The 14,177-nt window shown below is 40.1% G+C and overlaps 1 protein-coding gene across 1 annotated transcript in view; it reads right to left on the bottom strand.

Annotated features, from left to right (window-relative positions):
* Window positions 1-1,293: 1,293 nt before the first annotated feature.
* Window positions 1,294-14,177, bottom strand: part of LOC126483894 (protein preli-like) — a 29,925-nt gene continuing 17,041 nt past the window's right edge. The window contains exon 3 of the mRNA XM_050107165.1: window positions 1,294-2,845. Within this exon, the coding sequence (XP_049963122.1) occupies window positions 2,498-2,845 (348 nt within the window). The 3' untranslated portion in view covers window positions 1,294-2,497. The remainder of the gene's footprint in view (window positions 2,846-14,177) is intronic.

Genomic DNA, 14,177 nt, shown 5'->3' with positions numbered 1-14,177 from the left:
GGTGCAAGCATGTGTTGTAGTCACAATGTGCTTTGGCTATGGGAAAGACATTATACCATAAAATATGGTTGTGAACATCAAGTAAAAAATTGTCTAGTGTGGTTGCTGCACAATGGGACACAAACTTCATAAGAAGAAGAAAAGGGATCTACTGGGCATGATGGATTATATGGAGCCAAAAAACATGCATTTTTACAAAAACCTGCAGTGCGACAACTGAGTTTAATGCATCAAATTTGTGTGTCAAGTTGATGACAAACTCATGTTCCCATACCTCTTTCAAGACCAAAGTATTCAGTTTACAATAAGTATTATTTCGTATGTTGTTGTAATTTTCTTTCTTACTTTTTGATTCAAGACAACCTTCATTACACCACAACAGAGTACAGAGTGATCTGGGATAATGCTGTATGTTGTTGTTGTGGTCTTCAGTCCTGAGACTGGTTTGATGCAGCTCTCCATGCTACTCTATCCTGTGCAAGCTTTTTCATCTCCCAGTACCTACTGCAAGCTACATCCTTCTGAATCTGCTTAGTGTATTCATCTCTTGGTCTCCCTCTACGATTTTTACCCTCCACGCTCCCCTCCAATACTAAATTGGTGATCCCTTGATGCCTCAGAACATGTCCTACCAACCGATCCCTTCTTCTGGTCAAGTTGTGCCACAAACTTCTCTTCTCCCCAATCCTATTCAATACCTCCTCATTAGTTATGTGATCTACCCATCTAATCTTCAGCATTCTTCTGTAGCACCACATTTCGAAAGCTTCTATTCTCTTCTTGTCCAAACTATTTATCGTCCATGTTTCACTTCCATACATGGCTACACTCCATACGAATACTTTCAGAAATGACTTCCTGACACTTAAATCAATACTGGATGTTAACAAATTTCTCTTCTTCAGAAACGCTGTATATCCATTCCTATACAGCATTTTTCCATTTTAATACTTACTTAAAAAAAAAAAAAAAAAAAAAAAAAAAAAAAAAAAAAAAAAAAAAAACTATGCTTAGTGCAATTTTAAAAAGCACAACCAAGTATCTTCAATAGTATACATGCACAAACAATACATATCTGCTATTACATTATTATTCTGCAATTTCCTAAAAACTATAAAATGTGCTACACAGCATTATTCATTTATTGGATGAACTTCCCACAATTTTTAAAGTTTTTCTTCCATTTAAAAAGATGTCAATATGGAGATAATTTAAAAGGAAGTGCTTCTACAGTACATTCAGCTGCTCACATGCAGACAGTAGCTTTCTATTAAACTACCATAATTTGGGCAATCATAATGAAAAATGTTTTATTTCATTGTTTCTACATTGTCCACCAGATTTACAGTTGACATATACCATTAGCACTGGTTACAAAGTATAAAAAATTCAATTCCCAGTTAATTTGTTATTTTCATAACAAATAAAACAATATCAAATATTATTACTATAAAGCACCAGTTCAAATCAATCATGAGAAAGTATGAGATCTTAGTAAGTCAGTGTTTAAGAACATTGCAGATCAAAGAATAGCGAGCCTCCTTCAAAATTTTAAAAGTAAGAGATCAAAACTGCATAATTTATGTAGTGGGCCAAATTTGACGTGACAGAATAACAAAACAGAAACAAAATCTTGTCATATACTATATGATGAAGCATGGTAACCAACTGGTACCGTTTTTCAGACTTGTGTCCCATTCTTCTTCTTCTTCTTCTTCTTCTTCTTCTTCACATCTTCATTTACTCCATCCCTTTGGTTAATATTCTTATTTGCTTACATGAAATAAAATATATATTTGTAAAGTTTTAATTTGATCCTATGCAGAAAGTCAAGCAAGAAATACAGTCCTGACAACAATAAAGTATAGTCAAAATTTCCTTGCTCCTAACTATAAAATTTATTTAAAAGATCAACACTATACAAATAGAATGTATATCAGCCTGTGTGCAGTCTCTTTAAGTTAATAATGTGTTGGATGAAGACATGCTTATAACATGACAGAATACAATTTACATGCTGTGTTATGTAACAAATCTGCAGGAATGAACATTTAATCCGACAGTATGAAATGCAAAATATAGTAAGCATTTGTGCCTGCAAAGTCTTGGAAAGTTATTAGAAATATTCTACAAATATAAGTCTTGATATTTATACCTACGCTTCTTTTTGAATCAAGAAGTAGCCATATTTACACCAATAGTGTATAATAAATGCACTGAAGCAGTAACATCCACCATTCCAAAGTGGCTATGAAATGCCAGCAAACACAATAATACAGAAAGTTTCATTCAAATGCAATTACTCTGAAACAAGTAGCAAGTATATTTCACCTTTCACTGTGACATAATTACTCTGGTAACATTTTTCTACAATTTTAATTAACTAGGCTACAAAGATAACTTCTTCGGCTTATAAGCTGTCAGCTGACGCTGTCAGTAAAGGAAACAACTTCCCTGTGCATATCAGCAACATAAACCTTTCTCTTATAAAGGGGAACTATGTTTGGTTTGCATGGCAGGAAGCATAAATTGTCCCAGCTTTTGATTTTGCCAGATCAGTAGCCTTCTTAGCTGCATCCTTGAGGGCATCTTTCTTGGTTGATCCTAAGCCCTGGTTCATTGTTTCCTCTCTTAATGGGATTGATGTAACAGGAAACAACGAAGAAAGTACATAATTGAAGCCTGAAACCATTTTCTGACAATTTTTGCGAAATCTTTCTACGCCAAATGCTTGTATAGCACGCCCAAATCCAAACACTTGAGAATCTATCCAAGCTGATCTTTCTGCTACAGTCCAGTTCGGATTTTCCTTGCTTACTCTGTATGTCACCTTTTCTATAACACTCTGAAACAGACAAAACAAAATACATTTAAGTTCTAAATAATTTGAAGTTTATTTTGAACTGAAACATACGGGTCACTCAAAATAGTTATTGTATCTGATAACAGTATGGAAATACTTTTCTTTTTTACTTTGTCATGTGTATTGGTTAAGATGTTCGACTACTCCTAAATAACAGTGTTTCCTTTTCATCTATATTTGAGTTTCATGTTTTTGAGTTAGTACTCATTTTGTCTGTCTCTCCTCAACTATAATTTTTCTTTGAAGGAGCAGACTACTGTAATATCCCTTACAGCCACGGAGGGCAGGGGTCCACATTGCCGGGAACCAGGTTTCCTGGAGGGCAATGCAGAAAGCAGGTGTAAAGCTTAACAGTTGCCGTAGTTCAGCCAGGTGGTTGAAAAAACAGTCGCAATTCTACTGGAGGATGACGTTATCGTGAGGCTGGGAAGGCATGAAGGACACAAGGAGGCAGGTTATGGCTCAGGGTCACCTGCTGCCTCTGAGTATTTGTAGCCATTTCTATGGTGGATGAGGCATCAGTGAGATCCAGGTCCGCAGGGGACACTAAGATCTCCACTGCATCCTCAGATGCAGAACTGATAGGGAGTGGTGGTATTGGCGCCACCAGAGGGTCCTGTTTCTTAGCATACTTATTCTTAGTTTGCTTGCTCTCTCGCTTCTCTTTAGGGGCTTGCTGGGAAGATTTCTCTGAAGGAGCTTCAAGCATGGAGGAAGGCCGTGAAGCTCTTCGTCCAGCAGCTTTTGGCTCCTTGAGCCACTGGGAGCCACTGGCGAGTGTCCGCCGTGACGTCAGTGGAGACCCAGGGAGAGAGGGCCCCAAGGGACCACTTCTGCATGAGACGAGCTGGAGGAGGCTGTTGCTTCTTCAGCAGGAGGGAGGGGACCGATGTCCTCTGCCTCTGCGTTTGGGGGCGGGGGGGGGGGGGGGGGGGGGGGGGGGAGGGAAAGGGAGGGCTTGCTCCTGAACTAGGTGCTTTAGGAGCAACGGGGGAAGATTTGGCCCCTACCATCAAGGGGCGGATGTATTGTGATGGCCCGGAGGGCCCGCTGTTCGTGTCACACAGTGAGGAACCACTAACCACTGGCACTTGGGACGGCAATGGTGATGTAGCTGCAGCAGATGTCAACGTCAACCGAACGCGGTGTAATCTTTTGAAATTACGTTTAGCCTCTATGTAAGTCAACTGGTCCAGGATCTTGTACTCCATGATTTTCCATTCATTTTGGAGTACTGGGCAGTCTGGTGAGCAGGGGGAGCGGTGCTCCCCACAGTTGATGCGAGTGGGACATGGCGCACATGGAGTATCTGGCTGCAGTGGACGTCCACAGTCTCGACATGTGGTGCTGGAAGTGCAGCGGGAAGATGTGCCCAAACTTCCAGCACTTAACTTCCAGCACTTAACTTCCAGCACTTAAAGCACCGCATAGGGGGAGGGAAGTATGGTTTAACGTCACAGCGGTAAACCATTACCTTGACCTTTTCAGGCAATGAATCACCCTCGAAGACCAAAATGAAGGCACCGGTAGCAACCCTGTTGTCTTTGGGTCCCTGGAAATGTGCCGGATGAAATGAACACCCCACTGTTCTACATTGGCATGGAGCTCATTGTCAGCCTCCAAGAGGAGGTCACAATGGGAAATAATCACCTGGACCCTGTGCCGTATGGTCACCAGCAAGAGATGACTTAGCCCACTTCATTGTGGATTATCCACCCTGATGCTACCCACTCCGATCAGGGGCTCTCCCCACGGGCACCACCCAGCGACAGCAAAGGCCAACTGGCATGATGGCCGTTGCCAGGAGTCCTGATGCCCCAGTAAGACAGGCATCTACACCTCGGCATATGTGGGGAGTTTGCAGCTCGGTATCAGTAGTGTGATCCCTGTGTTGTCAGGGGGCTACCACCAAATAGGTACATGACAACCCCACCACAACAAAACGCGCTGGATATTGGGGCAGAGAAATCCAGTATTGTCAAGGGGGCAAAAGAGGACAGGAGGCAACGAAAGAAAATGACGTACTCTGGAAAGTTTCCTTGCCCAAATAGTTGAATCGCAGTTGGAGATGCAAAGCCATGACAAGAGATTCAGGAGATCGAATCTGAGGGCACTCGTGCACCATGTAAGGTGTCCTTCCCCATATGGCCTGCACTTCTGTAGAATTTTGAAAGTGACAGGTCAAACCATAGAATGGGACCTGAACTCACACGACCGAAAAGTGAGAGACTCCTTTTAGTCGTCTCTTATGACAGGCGGGAATACCTCGGGCCTATTCTAACCCCCGGACCGGGAACTTTGTATATAAAATTAGGCACATTTATTAGTTTACACACACACACACACACACACACACACACACACACACACACACACACACACATTACTGGCACAATTTCCGAGAGTGTAGTTAGGAAGGAACCAGAGAGTACAACTTAAATTACTGAGAGTAAAACTAGCAGCAATGGAACCTCAACATCACAGCACGTCAGCAATCGTTGGTTAATATATTAAAAAACTAAACCCCGCCTCGATTGCGAAAAAAGCACCTAGTGTTAAAGTGTTAACAATGTTCCACTGGGAAGGTTAACACTTAACACTAGGTGCTTTTTTCGCAATCGAGGCGGGTTTTTAGCTTCTTTAATAGCAGCAATGGCATTTGTAATTCCTTGCTCATTACAAATAGGCTGTGGTTTCTAAGAGTACAGCTTACACTGGTGCAGGCGAAATGAACGGCAATCACATTCTTGTAATTCCTTACTTATCAAAAATATTTTGCTGTCCATTTCTGAATATGTTGCTATTTGTGGGTGTGATTAGGCATGAACGTGAGAGCTTAAACTGACAGTTCAGATTGCTGCAAGTGAAATGAGTAGCAGTGATATTTATTTTCTACATTGTCAAAAATTTTTAGCTGTTTGAGAAGAGACGTGGAGAGGAGAGTAGGCTTTGTGCATGCACAAGGTGAGGTGCTTCTTATGTTACTTGTGTTTGCAGCAGGTGCGTGTTGTACATTTAGCGTCTTGTCTGAGAATCTACATTGAAATATATTTTGATGTAGAATTCTATGGATATGATTTTTTTTTTTCTCTCTTGAGGAGATAAGAGCAGTTTTCAAGTTTTTAAGTTTTTGATCAAATTCTTTATCCGACACTAAAAACCGACAGCACAGGATTGTGAATTGCATCTGAGGGAATCACTTTAATACTGCAAGATGGCAATTCCTCTTCAGCTTAAAAATAATGTCATATGATGTGGATTTGCTTGTTCTCCCTACGAGTCAATTAACAGAAGAAATTTGTTCTCTTGCACATAGGTTGTTACCAAATTAGTCACAAATGTTTTACATAATGCTGTCTTTTAAGTTCAGCACATTTTGACAAAATAATGATGATATTCTTATATTTTGTCGGATCCTCACTCACCATTTTTTGAATCCCCAGTCCGTAAGAGTCATTACTTTCTTATAGACATATGTAGACTGTTGGTACAATTTTCCCGAAAGGTTTATAGCATATTAGGCTGTATACAAGTGAGCTAGTTTGTTCATATTTCAGTTTATTTGCTGTGTATGTAACATAAAAATTGAAAACATAAAATAAAATAAAATAAGAAAAGGAGTTTCTGCATTAGGACCTGACCTCACAGCCTCCAGTTTACCGTTCTGTACTCTTTTCGCTGTGCCAACAGCAGCCTGGAAATTACACTAATATTAATGGTTCATGTCCCTCCTGACTGGTGCCAAGAACAATATATTTTATTAATGCTTTGCCATCTAGAGCTTCCATTTCTGTCACATTTGTTTCTGGCAGAGCCCTGCATATGCCATAAATGGGATGGTGAGGTCACCTGCCTTTCTGTTGCGATGACGTCCAGTGTGAATCGTCCTTTAATGGGCAATAACTGGGCAACCATCTTTTGTTATTACAGTCTTCGTATACGTTAATTTTCAAGTACCATAACTCTGGTCAAAGAAGTGTTACATGCATGAAATTCATAATTCCGTAACTGTGCTCGTGAACAATAATCAAATATTCAACATAGCCATCTGCCCGTCATTTTAAACTACTTTAATGCATATTTTGAGTCCTTCAACAAAAGTTTTGCAAGACAGACCCACTGATAAGAAGTACACTTTAAAGAGGTACATCACACTTCTATGTAAATCACAAGTAGCCGATTAGTATTGGCCTTACCAGTTCTCGAGTGAATTGCTTTTAAGCGGTGTATTGAAATTTGTATTCCAGCATTCTGGAAAAACCACATATCATTCATTAGCTCACAAGGTGAAGCATAGAAACAGTTTGCTTACTTAAAAAAAGGATACATTCTCTTACTTTTGATAATTTCTTTATTTCTGAAATGCAAATGCAAGGAAGTCACACTCACTTCCACTAGACTGCTTTTGTCCACTTTGCAGCCAGGGTGCGGCTCGTCAAAACACTTCTGGCACAGATATGTATTGCTGCAAACACTGGTGTACAACAGTGACCGGCATTATTGCCAAACATGTGCCTACAATTCGCATGCTGCCAATGTTGTTGGTAATATGCAATTTTTACAGCACATGTAATGGGTAAATTAATTTTCAGTGAAACAGAATTCATTTCAAACTGCAAAAATTCTGTTAAATATTCTTTCAAAAGTCAGAAATTTTGCCAACTGAGATGCTATGCATTTGATCAGATGCTGCTGAGACTTGGACACGAGGGAGGACTGAGAAGGAATGCTCACTTAGTTCATACGAGCTGTCCACTGAAAAGTTCAGCTGAATGAACACATAAACGTCAATTATGTCTATATCTTTGATGATTACAAGAGACCCCACACGACGGTATTAAACACTGACATTTCTTATTTTAAATTTTTGTGCTGCACGCCCCTTAGCTGCAGTCGTGGAAATGGACAGCACAGGACTATAACAATACTAGATAAACTGAGAGAAACAGAACAGTGTTTAACAAAGGTTCTTCTGCCAATATCTTGTATCAAGTAGGGCTCTAACTTTTAACAACTATTCACTAGAGAGCACACAATAGTAACTACATGTATCAATAAATCTGTGTAACTAGAAGTTGAGAAGGGAAAAGATGAACAGATTAATTAGTTACCTCTATAAAGTGTTTATTTCTATTCTAAATTTGTGAAAATTTTATACCTTTTTTATACGAATGTTAACCGGCACTGATGCTATAACCTAAACTACAAACACAGATTCACTTAGCTTTCTTGCAGAGGGGTGAATACACTGAGGAAGTCAAATATCTTCGATCACACTGCAGCTTCTAAATTCAATAATGTTAGTTTTCTTAGTGTCACCTTGTCCTACATTATATATTAAATTGTCTATGATTTATTCCATGGTTCCATCTCTTTGCCAATAATCTATATGACTAAACGACTATCCCAGAACCTAGGGCACTGTGCCAGCCACCATTGTCTTGTGGCTTCCAAGGGTAACAGAAATCTGATTTTCAATATTTCATGTAATCATTAACCTAATTAACACATTTAAAATGCTGTCATAATCTACTCATTTACAGTTATAATCTTATGTTGAAAGTTTAACACAATAAGACAAGTATTACAGTTGCAAACTGTGTGTGTGTGTGTGTGTGTGTGTGTGTGTGTGTGTGTGTGTCGGCGTGCGCTTGCTTCCTTGAGCAGGTGTGCAATTGGTGACATGCTAATACCCAGACTTTACTCCTCCAGTCTTTGTGAATGAGAACACTTGGTGACTTCCAACAAACTTCAAGCATAATTTAAATCTTTTCTTAACTTTTTCTTGCTTATATGCTTAAAGGCAAATATTTAACACATTAACTCATTTCTAAACAGACATCTGAAGCTGTTTTATATATGGGAGCTCAATTCTTCAAAGAATCGGAGCTTTACTGGTAATCTTTAACTTCACTATTTCATGACAGAAACGTGGCCGACCTTTTGCTGCCATACTTTGAATATCATAATTTCAAGACCTGCAATCTTTTCAGTAACATGTCACAATCTGTATTGTGTGGTTTTACATGACTTCACTTAAAGTGAAGCTAGCTTGAGGGCATTAAGTTCAAACATATATGGCAGTAGTCTGACAACAGAATGGCCGCAGATAGCCAGTTTATCAACATAGTAAGTCTCTCCTTGGGGCTTTTTTGTTCTATTTCTGTAAACAGCACACACTTTCGCATTGTCTCACCCCATGTCTTCTCAGTTTAAGTATTTATCTTTTTTGTGGCTTTTTCAACAATGTTTTGTGGATCTGTTTCCCATGAAGGGTAGTGTTGTCCACAACCAATACAGACTCTCTTTGCAGTTTCTTTAAACTGTTAAACTGCGAACGACTTTCTTCTCGACCCACTTCTTAAATTACTGGAGTTTACAGACGTTGGTAATCACCAGTATCTGTTCCCACTTTGTATAGTAATTTGCACCTTTCAACAACATTTGAATATCCCCCAAGATGTACAATTACTCAGTTTGATGCCTTCTCCCTGATGCATTTACATGGCTTGTGACTCCAATATCAGTACCTTGCTGACTTTTCTGAATGTTAACTCTGTATCAGCCCAAGTTCACACACACAAAATATCGGCCCACCATCACCCCTCAATTACCTTACCTTCCGCAAACAGTGTGTCCTCCATTTAATAATATTGACCTTATTATCAATTTTTTCTTTCCTACACACATTTCTTCTATTTAAAACCCACTTCCTTTGAGTTGTGTCTTGATGCTGTGCCTTTTCATTAGAAATTGATTCTCCCTTTAAGAACAGGTAAGAGTTTGGCACATGTAAAAACTATCTTCTGCCCCCCCCCCCCCCCCAAAAAAAAAATACCTCAGTAATGTCCTTTGTTTTATGATGATAGAAACTATCAACATGTACATTATGCTCTTCTGAGTGATTCCATTCCTTTCCGCAAGTTGACAAGAGCTGTTTGCTTTGTTACAGCCAAGAACTTCGTTTCTTATCCATTGGACTATTTTCTGTGAAGTGTCACGAACTCTGCAACCCTGCCAGTTGCTTTCATTACACGAACAACCAGATACTGTTTTGTAGCTTCCTCATCAGTGATTCATAATTTGTGCAATTAAACATCTTTCATCTCTATGGACTGCCTCACCAAGTATCCTTTTTTATTATATGATCAATTAAATTTGCGCTGTCACAACATCAAGGAAAAAATATTAGCATAAATCACAACACTTGCAACACACAATATTGCAAACCATGCATACTAAAAATGAGAAGGATCATGTAATGAAGTTACTGCTGTGACGGCGCTGCCCGTGTTTGCTCATGCACATATGGCACTTTCCTCTTTTTGTGCCCCTCGACACAATGACAGGGCACTTCTCCTGTGTGCAATATAATCTTTACGTCTGTTGGAGTGTAGAAACTGGTGAAAGCCAGAAACTTACCGATTGGTCAACCTCTTGCCATCCTTAGCTAGGATACTATATGGCATGCCTCAGCAAAATAGCATTGCAGTGGGCATTCTGAATGCGATGTTGATTCCAATTTACTGCTTATACTGTAATTAGAAGGAGCTTGTTCCCCCACACCTCCCCACCCACTGCAACAGCCACTGTATCGAGGGGTGCAGGACCCATTTCTCCCCTAACCAGATAGGCTTAGTAAGTAGCAGGACCATTGCCTCCAGAACAAATCTAGTTACCAGCTCAGGCAGAAGACCTGAGGCCTTCCTGTCCCTTCACTATGGTTGCCTGACATCTTGTTTCGGTCTACAGCAGATCATTTCATAATGTCCCTGTAGCACAATGGACGTGTGACATTTTTTAACATAATGATGCTGCCAAAAACATCACACTATTATTTGAAGGTGAAAAACCTCAAAATACTTATTGTGACACAATTTATGTCAATGGAACTTCCAAATACTGCAAAACTTCTTTTTTTTTTGTCAAGTATTTACAGTCCATTGGTTTATTAACAGACATTACAATTCCAATGGTCTTTTATTTGTTGAACAATAAGGAAATTTCATGTTACTGGAATGGCCTTTCACCAGTTGTTGATAAATATGCTGATCTGGGCCTGAAATATCCCCATCAACAATATTTCCAGACTTTGAAGAAAATAATATGAAAGCTGGAATTATGAAGTGTGGACTGATTTAAGAATCCAGGGACATAAATTTCATCTAACACAAAGCTGTTGGTGAAAGGTACAAACATTTGGACTTTTACCTGACTACCAGTACAAATGAAATTGTGAAGTTTCCGTCTTACACATTTCGCTTAACAGTGCTGGATCCTGATATGATTGTTAACTGTTTTGTTGAGGACTTAACATCAAAAATCCCTGTATCTGAAAAATTACAGTTGTTTTTGAGTGCTTAGTGTATACTTATGTAGATGAAATTATTCCTTCAACCATGTCAGCTGAACCAAGTCGCTATATACAGAGAACCACCAATCCTCGTGAAAGTTTCCACAACAAGCACAATAGTCAGTTTTAATCCTGTAGTACAGATACACAGAGTGATCCGAAAATATGTTTACAAACTTGACATGGCACATCGGGCCTACAATAAGTATCAGTAATCATGTGGCCACAGGGGGTCACAAATGACACAAGGGGGCGCTACGGTCACGAGAAGGCATTGCAATACAACCGTGGTTGGAGCATACAGAGACTGTCGCCATTCACACTGTGGAAGCGTTGGGAGTAACATGGCTAGCTACACATACCATGAAATGACTGAGAGGCATTTGATTTATGGCATGGCCAGCTGCAATGGAAGAGAAGACAAGTAATTATATCACGCAAAATGTCCCAATAAAGGGGTGCCATGCCACACATTATTCACCACCATGCATCACGAACTACGAGAAACTGGCTCGTTCCATGTGCAATGGACAGCTGTGACGGAAGTATTCTTGAAAGGGTGCAGCGTATGCTGTCAACAAGTACATGAAGTATCCTGCACCACAGATATCCCCCAAACCTCTGCCTGGCACATTGTATATGATGGACTGTATTCATTTCATTTCATTTCCAATGCGCCCAGGCTTCGAAACTGGGGAACAACAACAAGTACATGTAATTTGTGTGGCAGTTTCTGCAAGAATCTGCGGCAGAGTGAAGCTTCACATCAAGTGACCTCTTTACAGATGAGGTGGTGTTCTCACTTGATAGTATGATGAATTTTCACAACCTGCATATGTGGGCGGATGTGAAATCATATGCTACATGTACATGTGCCTCACAATGCAAACCGACTCGTAACATGCAGGCTGGCATGATTGGAGACTGTTTAATTAGGCCGTACATCTCTCATATTTCTGTGAGGGGTTCTGTTGTACATGCTGAATGATGTTCCGGTGCCTATTCAACGTCACATTCAATTTCAGTGCAATGGAGTCCCAGTGCTTCTCAGCAGGCAAGTGAGGGCACATTTGCAGGCAACCTTTGCCGGCCGCTGGATTGGTCGCAGTGCACCAGTCACACACCACCATGATCACTTGATCCATTTTCAACCAAAGTTTTTCTGTGGGTTTATGTGACGGGCCTTGTTTATGTAACACCTGTTACATCACTGAAGGATTGTTGTGGCAGCAGGATGTCTTCAAGATACATCAGGTATCTTTAGAGGGGGCACCATTCAATGCAGCACAGTTGTCAAACCTGCCTGGATGCATCTGGGCGAAGCTTTGAGCATCTCCTGTAGCGGGCATCCCATTTGTAGCATGTGACTAAATAACTGCAATGCCACTTAGTAGCCCCGAATGGTCTTTGCAACCCTAGTTCCCATGTGATTACTGATCTTTATTGTATGCCAGATGTGCCCCGTCAATTTGTAAACTATTTTTGAATCATCCTGTACACAGATTTCCTGAGGTATTGGAGCAAATTCAACTCAAAACCATAATCAATTCCTCAAAATAAATGAATTAAATAAACTCCTTCATGATGTAGCAAGTGAAGAACTTCAAAACTGGAAAAATTACAAGAACACAATATCTGAAATTAGTTTCCTAAAAAATAAAATCTATAAACGCTAACTAAAATGAAAAATATTGCCAGTTTTAAAGACGTGCACCATACATACTAGAGTAGTATTACAATAAATTTGTAAATATATCTAAAAACAAAGATGATGTAACTTACCAAACGAAAGCGTTGGTATGTTGATAGAGACACTAACAAACACAAACACACACACAAAATTCAAGCTTTCGCAACCCACGGTTGCTTCATCAGGAAAGAGGGAAGGAGAGGGGAAAGACGAAAGGATGTGGGTTTTAAGGGAGAGGGTAAGGAGTCATTCCAATCCCAGGAGCGGAAAGACTTACCTTAGGGGGAAAAAGGGACAGGTATACACCCATGCGCGCGCGCGCGCGCGCGCGCGCACTCTCTCTCTCTCTCACACACACACACACACACACACACACACACACACACACACACACATCCATCCGCACATATACAGACACAAGCAGACATATGTAAAGCCTTTACATAAGTCTGCTTGTCTGTATATGTGCGGATGGATATGTGTGTGTGAGAGAGTGTATACCTGTCTCTTTTTTCCCCCCAAGGTAAGTCTTTCCGCTCCCGGGATTGGAATGACTCCTTACCCTCTCCCTTAAAACCCACATCCTTTCGTCTTTCCCTCTCCTTCCCTCTTTCCTGATGAAGCAACCGTGGGTTGCAAAAGCTTGAATTTTGTGTGTGTGTGTGTGTGTGTGTGTGTGTGTGTGTGTGTGTGTGTGCGTGTGTGTTTGTGTCTCTATCAACATACCAACACTTTCGTTTGGTAAGTTACATCATCTTTGTTTTTAAGATATATTTTTCCCCACGTTGAATGTTTCCCACTATTATATTCATATCAATAAAATTGTAAATATATTCAAAAATACTACACACACACACTTTTGGGTGTGAGACAGTTCCTCCATGGATAATGCTAAATGAACTAGTACAAACACCACTAATTCACATTTAACCTTAAGAGGTTCATTATCTTTTGATCTCAAGATGCACGATAATGAGGACCATTCCTTGTTGTTACATACAACAAATACAAAAAAATTTTACAGCCTCGACTAGAGGTGTGTGTGTAAAGCAACCTTTTTATAAGACGAAGACTTAGTCGACTGCGGGAGGCACGAGTCCTGTGCTCCAGGCAGACCCATAACTGTTTTGGGAGGCATGGGTTCCGTCTTTATGACTGCAGGAGGTGTGGGTCCTGTGCAGAAGCTACTGGCAACTAACAAAATCAACTGAAGAATTAACCACATCCTCCAAATAGCTTTAATATATTATAGTAATATGTAGATATCTTAA

The sequence above is a fragment of the Schistocerca serialis genome, chromosome 1 (genome assembly GCF_023864345.2).
Source record: "Schistocerca serialis cubense isolate TAMUIC-IGC-003099 chromosome 1, iqSchSeri2.2, whole genome shotgun sequence".
NCBI classification, from domain to species: domain Eukaryota; kingdom Metazoa; phylum Arthropoda; class Insecta; order Orthoptera; family Acrididae; genus Schistocerca; species Schistocerca serialis.
This window is presented reverse-complemented; position numbering and strand designations above follow the sequence as displayed.